Below are 26,580 nucleotides of genomic sequence, written 5' to 3'. Positions count from 1 at the left end.
GTTTGTATATGCTGAGGGCTTAATAATTTATTGTCATACTGTAGCAGGGGCCCCAATTGAGGTGATAATGTAAATCTCTATAAATCTTGGAACATGCTTATATTAGTGATTATGGTAACCTGTTGCATTAAAGAAACTGATGATTCAGCAAGAAGCCGTTCCTACTGGGATAGAAGGTCAGGTAATACGTCAGTCACAAAGAAACAATTCATAAACTAGAACATAAATTGTTACATCCACACGTAACACAGGTTCCCATGCATGTAAACTAACAATATGTAACAGATCATGGTAAGAATCAAAGTTTAGTTAGCAATGCTTATTGCTCATGCGTATTAAATATGAAATGATGTAATGATGAATATTAAATATACAATGAAGTAATGATTTATATGATTGATTAAATCAAAATTGTTTGTCTGAAATGTTATAAATTCCTCTGTCCCACGTTGGGCGGGGTTGCAGTTTTGTGAAAAGATTCGACTGTAACCTTATTGCTTTGCAATAAACATAATGGACTCCTAACTCCTCTTGTCTCTGAGTTTTATTGGCCTAACTCAAAAGATAATACATTTTTTGGCTTGCAACAATACCACTAAGATTGCACTAAAAAAGGTAAAGGACCCCCGACAGTTAAGTCCAATCGTGAACGACTCTGGGGTTGCGGCATTCATCTCGCTTTACTGGCCGAGGGAGTCGACGTTTGTCCGCAAACAGTTTTTTCCGGGTCATGTGGCCAGCATGACTAAGCCATTTCCGGCGAAACCAGAGCAGCACACAGAAACGCTGTTTACCTTCCCGCTGTAGCGGTACCTATTTATCTACTTGCACTTTGACGTGCTTTCAAACTGCTAGGTTGGCAGGAGCTGGGACCGAGCAATGGCAGCTCACCCTGTTGCAAGCCAAAAATGACTTATCTTCTGAGTTAGGCCAATAAAACTCAGAGACAAGAGGAGTTAGGAATCAATTTTGTTTATTGCAAAGCAATAGGCTACAGTCAAATCTTTTTGCAAAACTGCAACTCCGCCCAACGTGGGGCAGAGGAATTTATAACATTTTAGACAAAGGATTTTGATTTAACCAATCATATTTAACATTACATCATTTCAATTCAATACACATGTCCATCATTACCTCATTGTAGTTTAAGACGCATGTGCAATAAACATTGCTAACTAAGTCTTGATTCTCAGTAATATGTTACGTTGTGAGTTAATATGCGTGTTGGGAACCTGTGTTACGTGTACCATGTAACAACTTATGTTCTAGCTTATGAATTATATCTTTGTGATTTGCGTATTAGCTGACCTTCTTTCCCAGTGGGAAGGCTTCTTGCTGAATCATCAGTTTCTTAAAGCATCAGGTTACCATAACTCTTCTAATATAAGCATATTCCAAGATTTATAGAGCTTTACATTATCACCTTAATTGTGGCCCTTTGGGCCCCTGCTACAACCCTGTCACAGGGATTCGAACTGCCGACCTTCCGATTGGCAAGGCCTAAGCTCAGTGGTTTGGACCACAGCGCCACCCGTGTCCTTGTTTATAGGATTGCATACCTATACCCTATTTCCAGCACTTGAAAAGTGTGTTTTAAAAAAGGAATTTGTTCCAACACTCTCCCTCCAGTTCACCCCCTTCAAAAAGGAATTAATTCCATTCCTGTTCAATTCACAGTTCTTTCACGTGGTCCTTGGCAATTCATTTTAAACCACCAGAATTTTACAAGCTCCTCTGCTAAGATGTAAAAGAAAACATCAAAATACACACACACACACACACACACACACACACACAGAGAGAGAGAGAGAGAGAGACTAATGTAAACAAATGTTTTATTTATTTTCCCCAAAAAATTAACACCCTTAAGCTTAAACAACAATTTTCAGAAGGGTACAAATAGTAAATGCAATTGGTTACAAACAATTAACTGTTATGACACACACACACACACACACACACACACACACACACACACACAAAATGAAATCTAAAATTGAATTGAATTAAAACTCAACCAGTGTTTCACTGCAGAAGAAATGGCACATATGGGAAAAAGCAAACCCAGACAACAAATGGTCAAATAGTATTTCTTTGAACGGCCAGCTGGCAGGGAAACAGTTCAGGGCTAGGAGGTGCCTGGAGGAGCTGGTCCTGGAGCAGAGCTGATGGAATGAGCCCTGCTTCCTATCTCTCCCATTCAGGCAGCTTGATGGAATTACCAGGGAACAAGTTCCATTGAACTCAGTGCAATTAGTTCTGGGCAGACATGCAGAATACTGCACAGTTAAGTAGCTATTAAGTGTTAAAAATGCAGCTTTGCATACTACCCAGCTCCCCAAACTTGACACTTCAGAAATTCCACTTTGTTTGAAGCTCCAGGCACCCTCAGCTGCCCTTTCTAGGGGATGCAGGAGGATGCTCTAAGAAGGTGACCAAACACTGTAACTTCTTGATACCTACAGAACAGTTCAAGGCTTCCCTCTAGTGGCTAAAAATTGTCAAAAGCAGAAGGCATGCTTTGATGTGATTCAATGCTTACCTCCTAATGCAGAGGTGAACAGCCTTCCAGCTGGCAGGATCGACTTTGTTTTCTACCACACACTCCTAACTGGAGCTAGGTACAAAAGGCATGCACTTAAAGATTTTGGAGGCTGGGAATTTGTTTCGAGTAATGCAACCAGTAGTGATGTATGGAAGTGAGAGCTGGACCATAAAGAAGGCTAATCGCCGAAGAATTGATGCTTTTGAATTATGGTGCTGGAGGAGACTCTTGAGAGTCCCATGGACTGCAAGAAGATCAAACCTATCCATTCTGAAGGAAATCAGCCCTGAGTGCTCACTGGAAGGACAGATCGTGAAGCTGAGGCTCCAAGACCTTGGCCACCTCATGAGAAGAGAAGACTCCCTGGAAAAGACCCCGATTTGGGGAAAGATTGAGGGCACAAGGAGAAGGGGACGACAGAGGACGAGATGGTTGGACAGTGTTCTTGAAGCTACGAACATGAGTCTGATCAAACTGCGGGAGGCAGTGGAAGACAGGAGTGCCTGGCGTGCTCTAGTCCAGGGGGTCACGAAAAGTCGGACACAACTAACCGACTAAACAACAACAATGGAACTGAGGTGAGATCACAGTCCTTCCATCCAAATATCTGTTCCTGATCAGGTCCTTCCTCCCAGCTTTACTCATTCTAGCAGTATAATTTCAGGGGGAGGTTTTGTTGTTGCCACAGCAAATCCCCCAGAGATCTACCAGTAGTTCCTGATCTATTTTGCTCCTGCCCCAGTGATGTAGCCCGAGTTCCTACATATTTTGGATATTTCTTGGCAGGGGGCCCTTGACAGTGTCTTGCACCTAAGGAAAGCATTGGACTGAACACAATGCAATGCTTTCTCATAGAGGAGATGCGGACTACCTCTGATTTGGGTAGTCCAAACCTTATTGTCTGATCATCAGTTCCTTATCTGAAATTGTCAGGCTTGAATGAGGCCAACAGAATAGGTTGCAATGCCTGCTTGGCTCTGTGGGTTTGTGTGTGGTGCTTTCAACAGTTACTCTGGTTTGCAAATTGGTTCACAGGCCCCTAAAGTCTGGCAAACCCTGGTGTTAGTGGTGTTAGTGATTAGAGTGCTGGACTTGGAATCTCAAGTTCAAATCCTTGCTCAGCTACAAAGGTCAGTAGGTCACCTTGGGGCTTGGGCCACTCACATGTCCCCAATTTAACCTACTTTGCAGGGTAGGATAAAATAAGGTGACTCTTGAGTCTGCCACTCTTGAGCTCCTCAGAGGAAATGTGAGAGGTGATAGTGTTGAGAAATAAAGGGTGGGGGGTACTATTCTGGCCCCTCACTCTGAGACTTTACACTTTCCTCTGAGAGTTGGAGAAGAAGATTAAAATCTTGTAACCACAGGTCAGTTGCTGTGAGATCCAGCTGTCTTCTCTATGCCCAAATGGGGCTGAGGGAGGAACTCAGTTCCTCTCACATTTTAAAGTGAACCCTACCTAATTCACACATCCCAAAACAAGACATGAATGAAAAAGCATTTATCTTTAGAAATTCTCCAGTTCTCCAAATAAAACATGTATATTAGGGGAAAGAATACTGGTGAGAACTACAGGTATGTACAAAAATGTATCTGGGAAATTTGCTTGGGGGAAAAAGTATATAGGGAAATTTTGCAATAAAATGCTAACAGATTTTCATGAGAACTTAAAAAAAACAACAACCACACATTGCAAAAATATGTATAGCAAAAATAGTACTCCATCAATGATAGATTGATTTGATAAATATGAACTATCAGAGTGTCAAATTTAACATAATACAGTAGACAAGTTCTTATTTGTTCATCAAACATCAGGACAATATTCAACCACATAGTGCCTTTGCTTTATTGTAAATATGCAGACTGCATACAGATTACAAATGTTTGTGATAATCAACATTTGTAAATAAAATTTTGTTATAAATATGAAAAAAATCACAAACTGGTGTAGACATGCGGCAAACTGAGCTGAAGAATGGGAGCATAAGAAACTGAAGTTGAGAGATTGGATATCTGTTGGTGTCTCTTGGCTTTTCAATTTTCCAATTTGAATTTATGTTCTCCACATTTCCACATCAGCAATTATTATTATTTTGAAATGTCCTCATGAAAACACAGCAGCATTTTTGTGTGAATTTCTCCTGATATACACATTTTTCTATGCAATTTTGCCAAATGTACTGTATGCACTTTTACAAAGCAATTTCCCCTAATAGAGCTTTATGTTATTTTCACTAATAGAAGAAGAGAAGAAGTGTTTGCATTTGATATCCTGCTTTATCACTACCCGAAGGAGTCTCAAAGCGGCTAACATTCTCCTTTCCCTTCCTCCCCCACAACAGACACTTTGTGAGGTGGGTGGGGCTGAGAGACTTCAGAGAAGTGTGATTGGCCAAGGTCACCCAGCAGCTGCATGTGGAGGAGCCGAGACTTGAACCCGGTTCCCCAGATTACAAGTCTACCGCTCTTAACCACTACACCACACTGGGTCGATATGCACACTTTACCTTAGTACCGGTACATGCATTTTTGTATGCATTTCTTGGTTAGCGAATGGCACTGCAAAAAGCAGATTTTGAGAGATGGCTTCTGCTCATGTATTGTTTTGGAAAATGTGAATTAGGCCGGTTCACTTTTACATGTGGACTGAATCAAATTCCTCCCCCTCCTTATGAGTTCCAAGCCACTTTTTGCATGGACACCCGACCCACCAGCTCGGCTCCTTAGACAGCTCCAAATGTCAGTCTTCAGTGGCTCGATCCAGGCAGTCCACTCCGGCCCAGGCAGCAGCTTTGGTTCCAGGCCCGGCTTTCCCGCCAGCCTTGTGGGTAGGTGTTTCCTCCTCTCTCTCTCTCTGCGCTTGACTCAGCCTTAGCTCTCCTGCTTGGGCTGTTTCTGAGCTGCATTGAGAAAGTACAAGGCAGGCAGAGGAGGAAGAGGAAAGTGGGGATAACTCAAGAGATCAAACTTCTGCTTTGCTAGCTCCCCCAGGATCCTTCTGCTGCCACAGTGACACTCAGTCGCGCGCACCCCACCTCCCTCTGGCCGGCTGGGTCTTGCAGGGTAGGGACCCCACCTGGGCAGGTAACATGACTTCCTCCTTTTCCTTTCCTGTTGGCAAACGCTTTGGGCGTGAGGCTCAGCAGGAGCATATGGGAGAGCTGAGGCAGGATCCGGGAGGGAAGGAACTGTGTAATATGCTGCGGAGTTGGTTTGGCTCTCAAGTTTCTGCTTGTCTCTGCGTCTCCCAGATCCTGTTCAGCTGCGAATACCTGTTTGGGGAGTGCCTGGAAGAAAGCGTACGTATATATTTGTGTGTGATAGCCGCTTGCCCATCCATGCTGGTTGCTCGAGAGCTGCAGTGTGCATATGCTATGTCCGCGGTGCAATTTCAGTCACTTTAGGCTCTGGATTTAATGGGCTTTTTTTGGTGAAAGGTGGGGCCCCCTTGTTACTTGACTTCACTGGTTTCAAAATGTGGTGAGGCAGCTTTCTTGTGTTTCCGGGAGCCCCCCCTGCTCACTCTGCATGCTGAGGGACCCTTCTGCACACGAAAGCTCATACCAATGACAAACTTAGTTGGTCTCTAAGGTGCTACTAACTGGAACACCCACCTGGCCTTCCTGCAAGCAAAGGTTGGAGGACTGGTTTCCCCACCCCAGAGCCGCCACACTTCCCCCTTCACATGGAGCACCCAAGAAGATTGGCGGGGCAGGGGGTGTTTGTGTGAAAGAACGGTTGGTTTGCAGACCCGACTCCCAAGGGATGGAGTCCCACTGAAAGAGGGGGTCTCCTAAGGGGGTCCCCAGGCACCTCAGAGCTAGTGGTGCTGCCAGGGTGGGGCAAAAGTGCAGAGCCCCCACCTGAGCAGAAGGAGCAGGAGGGTCTCCAATCACAACAGGGCCAATTTTACAATTGTAGCCTCTGAAGTCAAGGGGAAGAATGTCTTGGGCCTCCCAGTCTGAAATCCTCAAGAGCAGCTGTCTGCCTGTGCAGAGAGCACTGAGCTAAATGGACTGTTGGACTGACTCAGTGTAAGGCAGCTTCCTATGTAACCATTTTGAAGTACCGTAACTGAAGGAATGCACATTACTATTTAAAGCTCCCCTGGCCCCAGCCAGGAGACCATTGGCTCTAGAGTCTAAAATTACCAAAGTGCACTGCTGTCCCAGAGGTGACACATGTGCGACCCCAATAAAAACAGCAAAGGCAGTGAACTGGCAGTTGGTGCGCCATCCATCCCTTTGTATGCAAGATCCCTGTGCTTTTAGCAGCTGGTGAAAACAGGAGCATTTTGTTCGGCTTGCATTTTCATACAAAGCTACCTGATTTGCAATTCCTGAGCCAGTAAAGAGGGCTGAAGGCACAGCTGTCCTTCAAAATACATACCGTACTTCTCTGAATTTATGTACTGTAGTGCAGTTTGCCAAACCAAAAAAAAATGCACAGATTGGTGAAAATGATGTACGAAACTGCTCTGCATTAGAGGGAAAGGTTAGCAAAAAGTTTACATTGGGTAAAATTGTGCACCAAACTGCATATTTTAGGAGACATTGATGGGAAAATGCATATGGATTTTGTGCAGATTTTTGTGGGGGAAATGGCTAATTGGTACAGAAACAGGGTGAACTGAACTTGAGGTTGGTAAAAATGAGAGCATGAAAGAATCCAAATTTGACAGATTCATCTATCCCTAGAAGGGAATTAAACATGGAGTTTAATTAACCCTCTTTGTTCTGAAACAAGATGCTCATGGACAGTAATGTTTTTTCCTCACAAAATGTGCAACTGTTTGACCAGGTTCCATGAGCTGTTAAAAATGGTGACCGTAGTGTCCCACTCCAGAGTTGGGTGCATGTCAAAGGATGCAGATAGATAAAGGAAAGTGCAATGGGGTCAAACAGCACTAGGTTCCTTCTCCTTAGGTTAGTCGGAATTTGGAGGGACGTGAGCTGTCTTAAAGCAACAACTACAGTACTGCCTGTATTTGGGAAGAATGTTCTCCTTTTAACATTTTTCTTGTCTCGTTCCCTGTTTTGATAGCCTCAGAAACTAAACAAGGGCACCCTTAACTTGCAGACCCTCCAATTAAGATTGGCCTTTATCTGTTAATCAACTAATTTTTTATTGATTAATCCAATTAAAGTTGGCAATCCTCATGTTTAATACCCTGAGCTCATTTGTGTGGGGTGTGTGCTGTATATAAATGCATATATGGCTGAGGGTGTTCTCTGTTTAGCTAAGGTGTACCTGTGTGTCCAACAGGTGGAGTTTCATAAGTGCTTTCAGTGTGTCACGGGGCTATTTGCAAAAGTTTGATCAGCTTGTGCATCTGGTTGTTTTTTGTTTCTGCTGTGCTCCTCTGTATTCTGTGAACTGTATACTGCTTATTTTCCTCTATCCCACCCACAATAGTGGCTGAGCACCTCTCTCTTGTTTCCATCGGAGACAGAAATAGAACCACAACCTGAACCTATTTAGGAGTGTGGTAAGACCTCAGCCACATTGGTTCCTTGTCCTTGTGTGAGGAGGAAGCATGTTTGTTTGTTTGTGTCTGTAAAGGTCCTAGTTCTTCAGAAGAACTCTGGTCCTTGAGTTTGTTTCTGGCAGTTTCCTCAAGACAGTAGTCATCTTTGCCTTCAAGGGATGCTTATGGGACTGCGATAATTTGAGACTGAGGGAGCCTACTTAGCTCAGTTGGTTAAAGCGTGGTGCTGATAAGGCCAAAGTTGCAGGTTCGATTCACTGTACGGGACAACTGCATATTCCTGCATCGCAGGAGGTCAGACTAGGTGATCCGCAGGGTCCCTTCCAACTTTACGATTCTATAATTGCCCACACTTCCGCTTGTCATGTGATGAGTAAGCATAGGTCTGAGCGCTTTCCTGCATCTCCCAATATTTCTAGGCCCAGGTCCTAGCAGTTTTCCGTTTGCCCCACTGCTTTGCTCAGAAAAACCCAATTGACATTTGCTCTGATTTCGCAGTAAGCAGTGGAATTCCCTACAAGGAAAATGGCAGGGCAAACGGAAGTCTGGATGAGCCCTAATACAGTGGTACCTCTGGATACGTACTTGATGCATTCTGGGGTGCCATTCTCACCTCGAAAAGTACATATCCAGAGCTGTGCTTCCGCACATGCACAAAGCACCGATAGAGCGCTTCTGCACATGCGCAAAGCGCGCTGAATGCTTCTGCGCATGCGCGCACGGTGGAACCCAGAAGTAAACCCTTCCGGGTCTGCCATGTTCTTAAGCCAAAAATACGCAGCCCGCAGCAAATGTAACCAGAAGTATGACTGTATTTGCTGATTGTCTGGGACTACTGGTTGCTGAATTGTAACACTTGGACTGCAGGTGTTTTATAAACCTAAAAGCATGTATGTACACTGGAGTTGTTGGTTTCTTCCTGAACAGTCATGACTTCTGTCACTGTGAAATTTGGAGCGCTGCTTTTAACTACCTCAGTGTTTTTCAAACTTGGGACCCCAGCTGTTGTTGGACTACAACTCCCACCATCCCTAGCTAGCAGAACTGGTTGTCAGGAATGATGGGAGTTGTAGTCCAACAACAGCTGGACAGGACCCAAGTTTGAAAAACACTGAGGTAGTGAAAAGCAATGCTCCAAAACATGTTTGGCCTTTGCCACATTCACACCATACATTTAAAGCACTAGGATACCACTTTAAATAGTCATGGCTTCCTGAAAAGAATCTTGGGAGTTTTAGTTTGTTAAGGGTGCTGGGAGTTGTTAGGAGGCCCATATTCCCCTCACAGAGCTACAATTCCCATAGTTCACTGTGAAGTTGATTGGGAATTGTAGCCATGACTGTTGAAAGTGGTATCACATTGATTTCAATGCCATATTACAGGCATCCCCAAACTTCGGCCCTCCAGATGTTTTGGACTACAATCCCCATCATCCCTGACCACTGGTCCTGTTAGCTAGGGATCATGGGAGTTGTAGGCCAAAACATCTGGAGGGCCGCAGTTTGGGGATGCCTGCCATATTATATAGAACAATGATGCCTTTCTAGCATAACAGCTTCTTGTTTCTAAATCACATGGCAACATCCAGGCCTTGTCTAAGCTGGTTCTTTCTTGGTTGTCTAAACACAAAAATGCTGAGCTGCTGCCGTTCATCTCTTAAGTGCCTATCAAGATATAAAATGTTACTTTAATGTGTTTGAATTCTTTAAAAAAATATTTGCAAAGGTAACAAAAACAAGAAAAGAAATGTGTTTGAGTTGCAGCAATTCCAGAATACACACAAACATATCCAGTTAAGATTTAAGGTAACATCCACTTATCTGCCAATAGGCCTTTTGATCTTGGGGGGGGGCAGGATTTAGGCCTAATCTGCATTACGCTTTTAAAGCCGTATTATATCACTTTAAAACAGCCATAGCTCCCCCCCCAAATAATAATAAACCTGTGAACTGTCATTTGTTAAGGGTGCTGCAAGTTGTTGGCAGACCTCTGTCACCCTCACAGGGATACAATCAGGGGTACCTAGTGACAATGCCTCCCCCCCCCAAAAAAATCACTTTACCACCCACCTTTGTGCCACGGTGCAAGAAGGATAGGGAACCTCTGCATTTGATCTCACTTCAACAGCAGCGGTTTGTCACCATGCACATAAACTATACGTCATAAACCCCATCGTAGGATAGACTTCAGTGTATACAGCCTATTAATCACTCCTGAATTTTTAGGAAAGGAAAATTGATGAGCCATTGTGGTGTAGTGGTTAGAGTGCAGGACTAGGACCTGGGAGACCAGGGTTCAAATCCCCTACTTGGCCATTTTTAAAAGAAAAAAACTCCTTTTCCCTTATGGGGTACCCAAGAGCCCATATACAGTAGAGTCCATTTGTAGGTTGTCCTTTTGTAGGTTTAAGGCAGGATTTGTGAGCAAAGAGAAACATTTGAGGTCAATTGGGAGAGACAAAATGGTTTTGGGACTTTTTTCCTGTACTGTTTCAGACATGTGGTTTATATATTTATGTATGTGTTTGCTTGGTACATTTATTTTATATCTTAGATCTTAGACCTTATAATTCTCATAACACCATGAAAATAACTTGCAAAGAAAAATGTCTTATATTAGGGGCGGGCGGGGGTGGGCTGCTTGCAATGTGTGTATCAGTCACAATTGTATATGCAAATGTGTATATCAGGAGATAGGCTAAAATGCTGACAAATTTTCATGGGGATTTAAAATAAATAAATGAATATATTGCTGAAGAAATGTGGCAAGTTGGATTTAGGATTGGAAAGACAAGAAACTGCAAGAACTGTTCATGCTGCCGTTTAAAAGATATCTTGAGTTTAATGAGCAAAATGGATGCCTGGTGTGATTTTATTTCTTTAAAACAAGAAAATAGCTTAAGGCCTAAGAGTGGTTTAGAGAGGCTTACAAATCATCAAGCAATCAATAAATGACAGTCCCTGCCCTCAGGTTTGCAATTTAAAAAAGACACAGCACTGAAGGAAAATGGTTTAGGAGAAAAGAGGGTTGGGGGCGAGCGAAGCAAAGTTATTAGTTGCAAGTTGTTCTAATGAACAGCTAGAGTGAAGCAATTCAGGGCAGGAGGCACAAAAGGTGCTAGACTCTTAAAGGTGAAGGTACCCCTGACCATTAGGTCCAGTCGTGGATGACTCTGGGGTTGCGGTGCTCATCTCGCTCTATAGGCCGAGGGAGCCGGCATTTGTCTGCAGACAGCTTCTGGGTCATGTGGCCAGCATGACTAAGCCGCTTCTGGTGAACCAGAGCAGCGCACAGAAACGCCGTTTACCTTTCCGTCGGAGTGGTACCTATTTATCTACTTGCACTTGACATGCTTTCGAACTGCTAGGTGGGCAGGAGCTGGGACAGAGCAACGGGGAGTTCACCCCGTCGTGTGGATTTGAACCACCGACCTTCCGATCGGCAAACCCTACGCTCTGTGGTTTAGACCACAGTGCCACCCGCATCCCTACGCTAGACTCTGAGCTGTGCCTATAAGGTGGCCCTGCTGCATCTCTTTTCTTCCTTCCTCTGCTGCACCCTCATGGAATGGCTGCTGCCAGGTTTTTGGCTGAATATGATTCAGATGGATTGGGGAGGACAAGTTGAGACCTGCTGCAAACTGCACACTCCTGAAGGGAGTGGGGAGAAGATCATGGGAGAGAAGGGTTGGATCTCTTTTGCAGATGGCTGGGGATGAAGCCTGCAAAACAGCCTGACAGCCGCCAATCTGCCTGTAGGGCACTTGTTAACACAGGGTGGGGGAGGGAAATAGGGAATTCCCTCTTCCTGTCCCAGGGGAATGAGTCCCTCAGGGTGGAAAGCAGGCTGAGCTGGGCTGGTTCAGAGTTGAATGTTGATTTTCTGGGAAGAGCGCTAGACAAATCCCGGGCTGGATCCCTGGGCTGGAGTAGAGATCTGTTTCCTTGTTCCTTGGCGGGGCAAGGCACTTCTGGTGGCCTATGAGTTGCAGGGGCAGAGAGAAAAACAGTTGAAGGAGCTGGGTGTGTTTAGCCCACAGTGTGTCTTTTAACAGAGGGGTTGGGAGCCTCTGGTCAGGGGGCCGAATGTGGCCCTCTAGGACTGTCTATCTGGAACTCAGGACTCTCTCCAAGCCCTACTGGCCCTACTCTGTGCCCTTCATTGAGTTCTTTCACCTGGCTGGGATGTGGCCCTGACCTGTGATAATCCCTGTGGCTTGGCTGAGTTCTGCTTGCAGAAATTGATTTTTTGCTCAGCTTGGTGCATAGATAAGAGTCTCACCCATTGCTCTGCCCGCTTTTATCTCTGCCCCTTCCCTTCTTTTCCTCTGGACTCACCGACCACTGGAATGTGGCCCCCCAAAGGTTATGTATTAGAGATGTGGCCCTCAGGCTGAAGAAAAGTTCAGATGGAACATACAGAAGCCAAAAGACAACAACAGAAGGTTTCCCCTGATCTGTCATTATTTGATGCTCTCTCTGCACCTGGCACATGGTAATAACCTGAGGGAGTGGAAATAATTTCGAAGGCTGCTTTATAAAAATGGAATAAACGTGTCTGCCCCACCCCTTACTCATCAGGTGCAACCAGGCTGTCTCCTGAACCACCATGTATTGCCCACTACCCTCTGGTATTAGGAGCCACAGCTCTCCAATGAACCCTGTCTCTGTTTGAGAGAGCTTTGGCAGAAGTTTTGGGCGAGGGAAAACCAACCAAGACTGGCTTCTTTTTTGTCAAACAAGCTGGTTGCCTCATCCTGGAGATAATGATGTTTCTGCCTGTTTCTTATGCAACCTTCCTCCATCCAGTTGCCCAAGAATGCACCATAACTTTCCCAACACAAGCTTCAGGAGGAAGCTAGAAACTAGATTGCCGGCTGTCCAGACTAGAGGAGGTGGATGGGGGCCAGGGAAGGTGACGTAGTCTTAGATAAAATGTGGTTGGTTGATATAACCCAGGGCCAGGGGTGTGGAACCTCAGGGCTATGTGGCCCTTGGAACTCTTCCCCAATCACATTTTCTTCTCCACTGGCCACACCCCTCAGTGGCCCTGGGGTGGGAGTGTATGTAGACTATAGCCTACAGGGCAAAGGAAACATTCGCATTTATTGCTCCGCCCACTTTTGCATGTGGCCCTCAGAAGATTGTGCAGAAGGGAATGTGGCCCTCGTGCTGAAAAAGGTTTCTCATCTCTGTAAATAACCTACAGTAATAAAACAATGCTGCCAGTTTATACTCTGTTCCTGTGATTCAGTAAGAAATATCCAGGAGGCAATATTGCACACCCCTGTAATTTATTGCCACCCATTGCAAACAATGAGTGCTGGCCTGACCCAAGACATTTTTTTCTGCACCAAATTCCCCACTCCCGTCCCCATTCTACAACCCACGTTTTAGAAAGTGTTGCTGCACTGTGAAGGTATCGACTTTTCCCTTCATCGATCCCTGAGGCAAGGGGTGGGGGGCTGTCCATTACCCTGGTGCTTCATCAGATGATATCCTTGCTCCTGCTCTGGAAAAAAATCCCGGATCTGTACTTCCTTGCATCTCACCATAACCGACCCACTGCTACACTACAGATTCTACAGATTGTAGCCTATGCTACAAATGATCAGAATCTTTGTATCTTGGCATTCTTGACCAAAGTGATTTTGAAATGGGCAGGTTTAGTAATTAACAGAGGTTTCCCCCCCCCCCCCCCCGACATGGCCCCTTAATAGGAAACACCTGCCGCAATGTCTTTGTGATCACCTGCTAAGCAGTGAGGCAAAAGTTGGAACATGGACATACCTTTTTGTTTAGTGCCTGAAAGCTCTTTAAATAACAAGCAATGTTTAACCGTGTCTTGGGCTTGAACCTGAACCGGAGAGGAGATGTGGAAAGGGAGCAGGAGACTGGAAGCTGTGAGCTGAGTCTGTGTGTGTGTGTGTGTGTGTGTGTGTGTGGAGGGAGAGGCTGTGTTTGTGCAGGGTGTGATTCATCGCAGCAAGAACTTGCCCGAAATGCCCAAGTAAACTTCAGGTGGCTGTAAAAAAGGAAAAGGAAAAGCCCATTGAAATCTCTCCCGGACGCATGGTCATGGGTCAAGGGTGGGAGCAATTGTGTGTTTGCAAGGAGGAATGCCCCAGAGTTCCATCCTGGACTTGGGCAAGGGCTAGGCTGAAAATGAAGGGGGAGGGCATGTGTCTGCGAGGGACTGAAGAAGTGGTAGCGGTCTGGCAAAGCTTGCCCAGCTTTCCTGGGGACAGGCCCAGGACTGAATGTGGCCCTCCTGACCTCTCCATCTGGCCCCTGGAACTTTCCAAGCCGCACCTCTCCCTGGCCCTCTTGCTTGTCTAGAAAGAGGCGGGGGGTGGGCCTAGCCCATTGTACAAAGGTAAAAGTTGCATTAGTTGCTCCACCGACTTTTGCCTCTGGCCCCTCCCACATGTGCCTCCCAAAAGGTTGCTCAGGAAAGAATGCAGATCTTGGGGTATAAAATTGGGCCTTCACGCCTACTCTAGGCTTAGGAATCGCTTATGCCCCAAATGTGGGAAGAAATTGAATGTGACCATAAAAGTAATCCTACTTTCATAACACCTGAGCTGAGGGTCACCTAATAAAGCGGAATGGTGGGAGATTCAGGATGGGCAGAGAGAAGCCATTTTTCACACAGCCCTAGGGATGGAAGGATGTCTCAATTTTGTTTCTCTCTGTTTTTCCTCTTTCCAGTCTTAAATTAAGTTCTCCACATGCTGCAGAAATTTGCATAATAATATACATATATATTTAATCCCTCATGAAAATTAACCAGCATTTTAGTGCAGATTTTTGGCTCTGGGAAGGCGGTACGAGGGCTCTGGGATGCAGCCAGAGCCATCACAGCTTTTGCACAGATGTAATGGGAATAAATAAACCGAGAATGGGTTTCCTCCGCTCTGCATTTATTTATTTATTTCCCACCCAGCCATGCAAAGTTGTGGCTGTGTAAGTAAGTACCTACAACACCCAGGATCAAAAGCGACATGGCTCTGAATGGCAGTTACTGGGGAGCCATTGCCTCGTATAATCTACTTGTGGGCTTCCCATGTCCATCTGAATGGCTAATGTTGGTCTAAATGGGTGTTTGGCCCGATCCAGCAGCGCTCTTCTTTTCGTGTTTTAAACTAATCTGGGTGTTCACATTGTCTGCTATAGATAATGGCACAAACCACATCACATCCTGTGATCTGTCAAACTGGGTTTTCTGATTTGCCCTCTGTTTTGTGGGTTGGGGGTAGCAGAAGGTGTTTGTTGTACAAATGTTTGCATCCCACTGAAAAGGTACAAACTCCCTGTAATTTTTTCTGGATGGCAGGATTATCGTCTCGTCTACATGTTTGGGTGCTGAATTGTCACCAGTGTATTTCTTCCTTTCTCTCTCTTGAATATTTGAATACTTTTGAAGTAATCGCTGAATGCTTGATTTCTGTATTTAACATGGGATTTCAGTACTGGATAACATTAAGTTCAGAAGGGGTGGTCAGGGCAAGTGAAGAGGCTATGTTACTATGACTCGAGTAAAAATGCCTCTTCCAGATGATTGAGACATGAACTTTTGTCGCTCAGGGGCTGTTTCATCAGATACAGGAAGTGGACCAAGAAAGTGGCAGGTTGAGGCATCCTGCACAATAGCACGCTGACAAAGCAAGAACTCAAGGCAACAGGAATGTGAAACCCACATCCGGATTATTGTAGCATTTTCTTTTGGTTTTTGCCTTTTTCTTCTCAGCCTCTAAAATGCACCTTTTATCTTTTGACTGGTATAAGCTAACAGGGGTACACATCTGGAATATATATAGATCCTGTCCAAGGTACTTTGGTGCCCGAGGCAGAATTATTTCCCCTAGTATCGTGCATTCTTATTGTTCATTTTCACTAACAGGTATGCACAGTTTACTTTAGTATATGTATTTTGTACACATTACTGGAGTACAAAATTTGGAGAAGTGTGAATTACAAAGTGTTTCCCTTGCAAATTGTATTGGAAAGTGCAAATTAGCTAGGTTTGCCTTTAATTGAGAACTGAATTGAATAGACTACTTAAAATATAGGGGAGGAATTCAAAATAGTTTACGAGATTTTTTTTAAAAAATCCTAAAACATCATAAAATTACAACAAAATGCAAATCCATAGAACGACTGTTTAGAGTGGTATGTTACAGCTTTAAATGTAAAGCACAAGCAAGGCCTGAGCTCAGTCTGCTTGAATTGCATCCCTTGAGTTGCACAGAAGCTGTTGCAAAGTGTCCTGCTTTAGGGCACTCCATCTGCGTTTCTCTTCCATTGCAGGATCTTTCTTCGGGATGCAGCACAGATGCACTGCAAGCGTGACTTGTTTCTACTCTAGCTGTGTCTCTTTCTCCGTAAACACAGTTGGGATTGGATGACTTGTCGTAGTACCCCTGCTGTGTCTAATTCTTCCATGTCCACTGTTCGGCTTTCCTTTGAAAAACCATAATCCAGAAGCATTGTTATTCAGATGCTTCCCATGTTCTGGCTGTAGAAGCATTTCCCGCCAGTGTACAGCTGAACTCCTGAAGCAGTTTCTTGAAGAGATGCTTTGGGCTGCAATTGCTCCCACCCTTGACCCATGACCATAATGATGGGAGGGTGTTGTACAAAGGGGCATTTAAAAATAAGGACAAGGAATCTGTGTCAACAGATTTCTTCTCAGGAATCACCTGGGGAGACATTCTCCTCAAAAGCAGTACTTGGTAATGGGAAACAAACCCTTTAGTTTTGGTACATTCATAGCACAGATGTAGAACGGTCTTGTTCGTCATTCCCTCTTCTCTCAGGGAACTCTGGGAATTGTAGTTTTGTGGGGGGAGGGCTATGGATCTTAGACAGCAGTCTCAGAGGCCCAGCCGACTACAGTTCCCAAGGTTCTTTGGAACAATTCATGGTGGTTCAACTGATTTTTAAATTGACATCAATGTGTTCCGCTTGAGAATGAGCTTCTGGCATTAAAATTGTGTCTTTCCTGCCTTTCTCTTTCAGCTGGTTGTGGCCTTGTCTCTCAAAATGGTCAATCAGGACGGAGTGTAGTCTCCATGGAACATTACCTAGAAGGCTTCTTGAGAGCCACTGCTGTACCTATGGCAAAGAGTGGGGTAATAATACTGGCCTGCTGGCTGGACCTCCCGCTTCCATGTCGCAGGATGATGTACTGACAGGCCAAACCTGAAGGGCCTTTCAGAAGAGCAGCATTTAGACCCTGGCGGAGTTGGCTTGCGACTCTCACACAGAGTGCTTCTCCTCCCCACCCCCATGGATCAAGACATTGGCATGGACTCCTTGCTGGACCTCAGCTTTCTGACTGAGGAGGAGCAGAACGCCATTGCGGAAGTGCTGCGGAGAGACTCTCAGCTGCGGATGTCGGAGGAAGGACGCATCAGGTGAGAGGCAGCTTTGTGGTGGCAGCCCCAACATGTATGAACACAGAGACTTCCTTATACCAGGACCAGCTGGTGGATACTGGTCCATTAGGGCACTGCCGCACCTGTTGGGGTCCGCTAATCGGGCCCAAGCTGCCTTGGTCACTGAAAAGCCAATAAATGCTGTAGGCCAGGCACCCCCAAACTTCGGCCCTCCAGATGTTTCGGACTACAATTCCCATCTTCCCCGACCACTGGTCCTGTTAGCTAGGGATCATGGGAGTTGTAGGCCAAAACATCTGGAGGGCCGCAGTTTGGGGGTGCCTGCTGTAGGCAGAGGAGATTCCCATAATCACTAATTTATTCAGCTGAGTAAAACAGAGCGGGCAAGCCACACTCACCACTGTGATGGTGAAGCCGCCGCAAATAGCCTTTGTTCATACTTTTTATAGGCTTTCCCCCTGTCGAGGTTCCTTGCGCTGATCGAAACAGGACACCCTGCCTGGAGACCTTGAAGGGGAGAGTTGCCTGGCAGAGGGAAGTTTTCCTGACAATCGCCTAGCAATGTTATCTGGTCTTCACATATTTGTGGCTCACCCTCCTAAATTCTAAAGCAGGCAGTTTTCCAGAGAAGCAAAATGGCATCACTTAGGCCAGGGGTCCCCAAACTAAGGACCGAGGGCCGGATGCGGCCCAATCGCCTTCTAAATCCAGCCCGCGGACGGTCCAGGAATCAGCATGTTTTTACATGAGTAGAATGTGTCCTTTTATTTAAAATGCATCTCTGGGTTATTTGTGGGGCATAGGAATTCCTTCATATATATTTTTTTCAAAACATAGTCCGGCCCCCCACAAGGTCTGAGGGACAGTGGACCGGTCCCCTGGTGAAAACGTTTGCTGACCCCTGAGTTAGGCTAACCAAAAAACAGGACGAGGACAAGTTTCTGTGGCTCTTCCTGAGAACCCCCCCCCCACCAACCCCAGTCTGCCCTCAGCAAGCCTCCACCTGCCTTGCTTCCCTTTCCAGGTTTGTGGCACTGACAGTCTCAATGATACCCTTGAAGAACTCTGCAGGGTGGAGGCTGGGGACAAAACTAGACTTAGTGGGCTCTGCTAAAAAGTGAAAGATATACAGCTGAGGAGAAAATAACTGGCCGATAACCTCTCTCTCTCTCTCTCTCTCTCTCTCTCTCTCTCTCTCTCTCTCTCTCTCTCTCTTATTATGGCAACTGGCTGAAAAGCAACACCAAACAAACTGGCTAGGCTGGTTTATTTTGTATTCTGCCACTTTCCACACACACACACACACACCCCTAACCTGAGTTCAGTTAACAAAGGAGCACACTTTCTTTAGCTGGAATGGAGCAAATGTAATTTACATTTCGTAGCCATAATTCATCTGAGTCAGTAAAAATTCTGGGAGGGGCCCTGGCTCAGTGGCAGAGCATTTGTTTTAAATGCATAAGGTCCCAGGTTCAATCCCCAGATTCCCCAAGTAGGGCTGGGAGGGAACGCTTGCCTGAAACCCCAGAGATCTGCTGCCAGTCAGTGTAAACAATACTGTGCTAGAGAGCCCAATGGTCTGGTTCCGTATAAGGCATCCTTTGATTCTGTCTATATAGGAAGGAATTGTTGGGGGCAGGTGGAGGATGAACTATTTCAGTCCCTGGATTCTCTCTTTGTGGGCATTTGGCGTGGAATTTATGAGGCACGTTTGGAAAGAATTCCTATCTCAGCTGCCTGCGTGGAAAAGGTTTTCAGAAAAGGTTCTGAGCTGAAATGGTTCTGAAATGTAGTGCAAGAGCAGCGCACGGAAACACCGTTTACTTTCCCGTCGGAGTGGTACCTATTTATCTACTTGCATTGTGTGCTTTCGAACTGTGAGGTGGGCAGGAGCTGGGACCGAGTCGCGGGGATTCGAAAATGTGCCTAGCTAGGAGATTGCAGCCTGAGATTCTGCTCTAGAGAAGCAATCCTCACCTACCCACTTGTCTTTCTTCCCTCAAGCAAACTGCGCGAGTCCGTCTCGGATCCCAGCTGGTTTAAGATCCTGTCGGGGGACTGGTTCTGCGATGTCCGTTCAAAGCGGCACCGGCACAATCATTTTGGCTCAGACATTGTCCGGGCTTCCATCCGTCGCAAGAAGAAGCCCAAAGGTAAGGGAGAGAGGAGACCCCTCTTCCTGGCTGCCATCCCTGCAGTGCTAAAGTGCTGATCTCTCTCCTCACACTTCTAAACCAGGGGCAAAAGGGATGTGGCTGTATTTAAGTCCACAAGTGGGGTGGGGGAGTCTGTGGCCCTTCAGATGCTGTAGAACAGGGGTGCAGAACCTCTGGGCCCCTCTGTCTGGCCCTCAGAACTTTCTCCAGTCACATACTATCTCCCTGAGTCACTCCCCTCACTTGCTGTGCTCTGCATTCTCCTTGAGTATTTTTGCCTGGCTAGAATGTGCCCTTGAACACATAATAATAATCATCATAATAATATATTTATTACCCACCCTTCACCCTAAGATCCAGGGCATGTTACAACATTAAAACACATTAATAAAAACAGTTTAGAATACACACACACACAAATATGTACAAGGTGTGACTGGAAAGTTCGGTGAATGGTCTCCCGATCTGGCCCCACTAGATTTCTTTCTTATCCCAAAACTGAAATCTGCTCTGAAAGGGCACAGATTTTCCAACATTTCACACATCCAAACTGCTGTGACGAGGGAACTGAAAGCAGTACAAAAATAGGACTTTTACAGAAGTTTCCAACAGTTCTACAAATGATGTCAACAGTGCATTGTATCAGAGGGGGCCTACTTCGAAGGCCTGTAAGGTATGTATGTTCAAATATTTCTTGCTGTCCGATTTCTGTGACCATTCACCAAACTTTCCGGTCACACCTTGTATATGTGTGTGTCTATATGTATATGCGCGCACGTACACACACATACACACACACACACACACACACCTCCTCTTGCTTGCTTGGATAGAGATGGTGTGTGTTGAAACTAGCCTGCCATACAAGGGTAAAATTTACATTCATTGTCCTGCCTGCTTTTGCCCCTGGCCCTGCCCACCAGTTGCATGTCCCCCACCCCACACACGCCGAAGGGAATGCGGCCCTCAGTGCTGAATCAGGCCAATGGCCCATCTGGTCCAGAATCCTCTAACTCCCGGTGGCCACCCAGATGCCTGTGGGAAGCCTGCAAGCAGGACCCGAGCACAGAAGCACTCCCCCCCCCCCGCATAGCTTCCAACAAGAAGCATTCAGAGAGACACAGCTTTTACTTATCACAAAGCAGGTGAACCGGACCCAAAGCAACGAGCCAGCTTAGGAGATCTGGAGGCGATCAGTGAACCCCCAGCGGAGGAGGAGAATGTGTCGGATGCAGTGGATGGGTGAGAAGCATGGGCAGTTTGGGTGTGTGGACGAGGGGACCTTGCCTTTTCATTAGGGAATGTTGGCTCCTCCGGGAGAGAGGGTCCAAAGTCTAAAAGCTGGTGACTGTTCTTAGGATGAATAGCATCAGCTGAGGGCCAAATGACATCTTATGTGAACTGCCAGGCTAGCAGTCATGTCTGGGACCTAGAGGGGAAAAAAAATCAAATCCTTAGTATTAAATAATGAGAGCAGCTTGGTTTAAGTCAAATTGCAGCATAAGGGTGATTTTTAGTCAAGATCACAGCTGGGGAAGAGGGGTTATACTCAGGGCCGTCTCCAGCAGGTCAGGCGCCCTGGCGCTGAGGCGCGGAGATTGCTCTGGCGCCCCTGCCCTCGCAGTGCGCAGCACCCCCCCTGCTGGCCCCGCGCCACCAGGACTACACCTAGAGCCGGGCCTGGTTATACTTTATGGAACTCGCTGGAACTCAGTTCTGTCACCTCTCAGGTGGGCGGCATGGCCATTCTAAGAGAACAAGGGAGGTGTTCATGGTAAGTTTTGGCACCTCTTTTTCTAGAAAAAAATAGCACTGGTTATACCGCCCTTCCCTACTGGTTGTGGTCCTGATGAAAATTGGAGGGGCTTTTGCACCTAGGGTTACGTTTTAAAAATATCCTGATGTGTCTGATAGCCGAGCAGTTAGCATAGCATACCGTTTAACCCTAAATAACCAAGGTGGATAAAGAAGATAAATATTTTTAAAGGAGGCAGTGTTTTAGCACAGGACTGGGGAACCTCTGGCCCTCCAGATGTTGGTGGATTACAGTTCCCATCACTCCTGATTTTTGGCCCTGCTGGTTGGAGATGATGTTAGAGGGGGCGCATTATCTGGACAGGCCAACATCTCCATGATTTAACACAGGAGTTCCAAAACTGTGGTCTGTGGACCACCACTGCTCTGTGAGCTTCCTTCAGGTGGTCCATGGCATGTCTATGGATTTGAGATTGAAGACAGGAGTTGGCACCTGCATCTCATCAAAGGTTCATATTGATTTTTAATTCTATTCGTGTTGCTTCTTTTATTTCTTACATTGTGTTTTATGTTTTACATCATGCATTCTGTGGAATTTGAACTGTAACACAATAACGTACAGTATATAGGGAGTAAACGAAGCAATAAAAATACAACTGGAAGTCATGCAGCATCTAGCACTGCACATCTACAACAGGCAGAAGAATCATTAAGTGGTCTGCTAAGACCCTAAGACTCTTGAGAGTCCCATGGACTGCAAGAAGATCAAACCTATCCATTTTGAAGGAAATCAGCCCTGAGTGCTCACTGGGAGGACAGGTCGTGAAGCTGAGGCTCCAATACTTTGGCCAACTCGTGAGAAGAGAAGACTCCCTGGAAAAGACCCTGATGTTGGGAAAGATGGGGAGGGCACAAGGAGAAGGGGACGACAGAGGAAGAGATGGTTGGACAGTGTTCTCGAAGCTAACGAACATGAGTTTGACCAAACTGCAGGAGGCAGTGGAAGACAGGAGTGCCTGGCGTGCTCTGGTCCATGGGGTCACGAAGAGTTGGACACGACTAAATGACTAAACAACAAAAAATACCCTAAATAATTTTCAAGTTGTCCATGGGGGCAGATGGGGGAATTTGGGAACCACTGGCTTAATAGAATCTTGTAGCTACAAAGATGAGGCTGCAATCCTAAACCAATTTACCTGCGAATGAGCCTCAATAGGACTTGTTTCTGAGTAGGCATATTTAGAATTGCATTGTTTAGCCAAGTTGCTGGGCAAAAGGAGAGGGCAACAGTGACTGCTGTTTGCCTGTATGTAAGCAGGGGGCAGATTCCTGCAAAGAAATATAGAGTTTAGCAAACCAAAGATTGAATACATGTCTTTATCTCCTTTCTGCACTGGCGGAATGTGTTTGTGATAAGGCTGTGGTCTAAGTTCATCAGAAAGTCAGTGAGCATTAGCTGAGATTGGCATTGGGGGTTAGACCAGAGATCTGCATGACTCCCAAGTTAATTATCAGCATCCTTTTATATGCATAAATGTGTTTATATTTGAATGTATTTTTATTCATGGCTAAGAATATTGGGAACTGTACTTTACCCCTCAAAGAGCTACAATTCCCAGCAATGTTAACAAACTACAGACCCTAGGAGTTTTTGGGTGTGGGGTGTGTGCTTCAAACGCATGAGGTGGGTGCAGAACTTGCTCCTTGGAGAAAGAAGAAAATAATTTTATGAACCAGAGAGCTTTCACCTAAAGAGTAGAAATCTCTCCATTTCTTCATAGGCTCCCAAGTGAGACAGATCCTCAGCCATCCATGTCTAAAGAGACTCAGGTGAGTTCCCTTGGCTGGTGGGGTGAGCTTCACTGTGATAACAAAACCTATTCAGCGGGGGGGGGGGGGGAGGAGGAAATAGGAATATAGAAATCTGTGTTACACCACTGGCCCATCTAGTTCAGTACTGTCTGCACTGACTGGCAGCAGCTGCCCAGCTTTTCAGACCAAAAGGTTAGTCCCGCTCAGAGTAGATCAATTGAAACTAATGGACAAGATTAATTTAGGTCTGCTAATCCTAGGGGGTCTACTCTGATTTCAATTTAGTTGGGTACGACCCCACAAGTCTTTTCCAGCCCTACCTGCAGATGCCAAAGATTGAACCTGGGACCTTCTGCCCACAAGGCAGATGCTGTAGTGCTGCGCAACAAGCCTTCTCCTCATTTCCCATTTATGGAAGGGCATCTAACATTCCAAGTGGGTTTTGATATTGGGGCTTGTGTTGTGTTTCAAAACAAAGTCCTGGAGCAGCACCTAGCACATTTTGAACATAAGGAGAGTCATACTGGGTCGCACCAAAGGCCTGTCTACTTTTTCCACAGTGGCCAATATTGTCCTCTCCCACTTACGTTCCCCAGCAACTGGCATACTGTCTGGAGGCAAGGGGGTAACTAGCTTGTCTAGCAGCTCTTGATAGCCAGGCCTTTAAAGCCTATTTGAAACACATGCTCTGCCCGCTACCTCAGCAGGAATCCTGGAAATTGTAGTTTACTCTTCACAGTCCTGAAGTTCCCGGCACTCTTAACAGATTGTAGTTCCCAGGATTCCTTGAGAGGAAAAATAAAACATGCTTTTGAACGTGTGTGTGCCGCCTGAGTCGGACCGATGGTCTGTTTGGCACAGCACTGTCTATTCTGACTGGTAGCTGGTCTCCCAAGTTCTGCTGTGGTCCCTGGCCTTTTGTCTTAGCATTTTTGCAAGAGATGACAAATGCTGAACCTGGGGCTTCCTGCATGCAAGTGTGTCGCTGCCACTGAACTGTGGTCTCTGCTATTGGTTAGACACAAGCTCAGCAGTTTCTGCTTGAGATAAAGGCCAGCTTGAGCTTCCCAAATAATAAATCTATTTTATCTGTTGTTGTTGTGTTTTGTGTGTGTGTGTGTGTGTGTGTAAATAATTATCTGTGACCAGAGAGCCAGAGCCAAAATAGGGGTGGGATCTGTTTTCCCTCCTTCTGTCACTGCTTCACTCTCTCTTTCTGCCCCTCCTTGCCTTTCAGGCTGCAGGGAGAAGGATGTGAGGCAAAGGTATGACCTGATAGCTTGCAGAAGGCTTTTGAAGATTGCGAGGGGGGGCATGCCCACCTCCAGGGCTGGCCCTGCACATTTTTCAGCCTGAGGAATAGGACACGGTGGTTCCCCCTGCCCAAATTTCCCCATCTATGTTCAGAAGGCAGCTGAATCTAACGCCATACCTTGGCCACATATTTAAAGTGCTCTTATTACCTGTTAACCATAGGGTTGCCAGACTCAACAGAGGACAGGACTTCTGTGCCTTTAATTGCCCTGCTCTCTTTTGAGTCTGGAAACCTTACAAGAGAAACCAGCAGACCCTTTGCTTGGAAATTAAACAGAGGGTCTGCTGGTTTCTCTTTAAGGTTTCCAGACTCAAAAGAGAGCAGGGCTATTAAAGGCACAGAAGTCCTGTCCTCTATTGAGTCTGGCAACCCTAGTTAACAGTCATAGCTTCCCCCAAAGTATCCAGGGAGTTGCTGTTTGTTAAGGATGCTGAGAGTTTTAGGAGACACGCCTATTCCCTTCGCAGGGCTACAATTCCCAGATTCTCCTGGGAAGAGGAATTGCCTCTGGGAATTGTAGCTCTGTGTGGGGGATAGGGGTCTCCTAACAGCTTTCAGCCTCCTTAACAAAAAAACCAGGGTTTTTTAACAAGGAGCTGTGTGCTTTAAATATATGGTGTGGTTGTGACCAGGCTCTTAAACCTGATGTGCAATGAGGTCTCCAGGGTTTGTTCGGTTTGTAGGTGGGCAACAGCATGGGGAGGGATGTTTGGGCAAATATGCCTGTGCTCCTTCTCTTGAGTCGGCTCACCGCCTCTTGGCTGCGGTCATCGCTGCCTCTTTTCTTGCCCTCTCTCTGTGTGTCCCACCCACGCAGCCACCCAGAGGAAGAGCACAAGCGGGGTGGGTGGGGGTTGGCATTCTTCCATCTCCATGCTGTGTTCATGCTACGAGAGGATTTCCAGGGATTGGCAAAGGGCTGCCCTGCAGGGGCTGGCCCTTGGTAGATGTCTGTTGATGCCAGCTCATCCTGACCCTGCCAATAGGTCAGTGGGGAGCAGGCAACAGAATGACACCAGCTGTTGGTGCTCCTGAAAATGTCAAGGCACAGATTTGGCTCCCTGAATGAAACTTCAAAATGAACATGCTTTTAAAAAACAACAACCCAGTTCCTCATTTTGAGAACCAGGCTTCCTAAAACCTACAGGGAGGAGAAGGCTGGTCTTTGTTTGCATTACTCTGAATGCAGAAGGCAACAGTTGTTTTTTTTTAATGTTTTTCACCTACAGATTGGTTGCCTGGGAGGTCTGAGGTGCTATCATTATCTGTGCTCCTTTGGCATGAGTGTCACAGATCTGCTTTCTGGAGGGATGGGTGACAGTAATTGATGCTGAATAGAAAAAAATTCCTTCCGTAGCACCTTAAAGACCAACTAAGTTTTTATTTTGGTATGATGCTGTTTGCATAGGCAGATAATTGATGCTGTTTGCATAGGCAGATAAGAATCCAAATACATTTCCTATTATCAGACCATTTGCAGCCATTAAACCCAGCTTGTGGCTTCTATCTCTCTCTCTCTCTCTCTCTCTCTCTCTCTTTCTTTCTTTTTAGATGGCTGACTTGACTCTGCAAGATGTGATCCAGTCCCCAGAGCAGATGCCTGAAAACAAGCCAGGTAAAATAACAGCATCAACAACAGCACCACCACACACAGGGTGGTATTCAACTACATTTTACTCAAGAGTAGACCCATTGAAATTCATGTGCCTAACTTGACCATGTTCATTAATTATGATGGGTCTACCCTGAGTAACACATAGTTGAATACTACTCACATAGTGTGTGCATGCGTGAGGAAAAGCAGAGGTTAAGCAAACTGGACTATTATTGAGATGGTGATTTCTGAAGACCCAGGGCAGGTTGCAGCACACTTTAATTCAGTTCTGCCTCCCTGAAAGGTGTGTGTGACATGCAGCACAGTGAAGCTGAGGTTCTCAGGCTCCTGCAATTTACTGCCTTGTACAGCATCATGGCTGATTGAGCTACCCATCAGGAAGACACTGGTTCGAATTTCACCACAGACCATTCATGGTGAAGTGGCTTGATAATGCCACAGCCTCTTAGCCTCAGTCCTTCAGCAGTATTATAGGAGTCGCCTACTGGGTT

The 26,580-nt window shown here is 45.9% G+C and overlaps 1 protein-coding gene across 4 annotated transcripts in view; it reads left to right on the top strand.

Moving 5' to 3' along the window:
• Window positions 1–5,390: 5,390 nt before the first annotated feature.
• The window catches only part of SYTL1 (synaptotagmin like 1), a 33,438-nt gene continuing 12,248 nt past the window's right edge, over window positions 5,391–26,580 (top strand). The window contains exons 1-7 of one of the 4 annotated variants that reach the window (XM_035120274.3): window positions 5,411–5,632; window positions 5,800–5,847; window positions 17,057–17,454; window positions 19,441–19,589; window positions 20,735–20,834; window positions 23,129–23,177; window positions 26,026–26,089. In XM_035120274.3, the coding sequence (XP_034976165.3) occupies window positions 17,327–17,454; window positions 19,441–19,589; window positions 20,735–20,834; window positions 23,129–23,177; window positions 26,026–26,089 (490 nt within the window). In that variant the 5' untranslated portion in view covers window positions 5,411–5,632; window positions 5,800–5,847; window positions 17,057–17,326. Of the gene's footprint in view, window positions 5,633–5,799; window positions 5,848–17,056; window positions 17,455–19,440; window positions 19,590–20,734; window positions 20,835–23,128; window positions 23,178–26,025; window positions 26,090–26,580 lie in introns of all 4 variants that reach the window. The other 3 variants (XM_088672390.1, XM_035120275.3, XM_060275761.2) reach the window with 3 other exon arrangements.

Source organism: Zootoca vivipara, chromosome 6, assembly GCF_965207765.1.
Source record: "Zootoca vivipara chromosome 6, rZooViv2.hap1.1, whole genome shotgun sequence".
Lineage (NCBI taxonomy): Eukaryota > Metazoa > Chordata > Lepidosauria > Squamata > Lacertidae > Zootoca > Zootoca vivipara.
The sequence above is the reverse complement of the archived record's forward strand: the minus strand, read 5'-3'. Positions and strand labels throughout refer to the sequence as shown.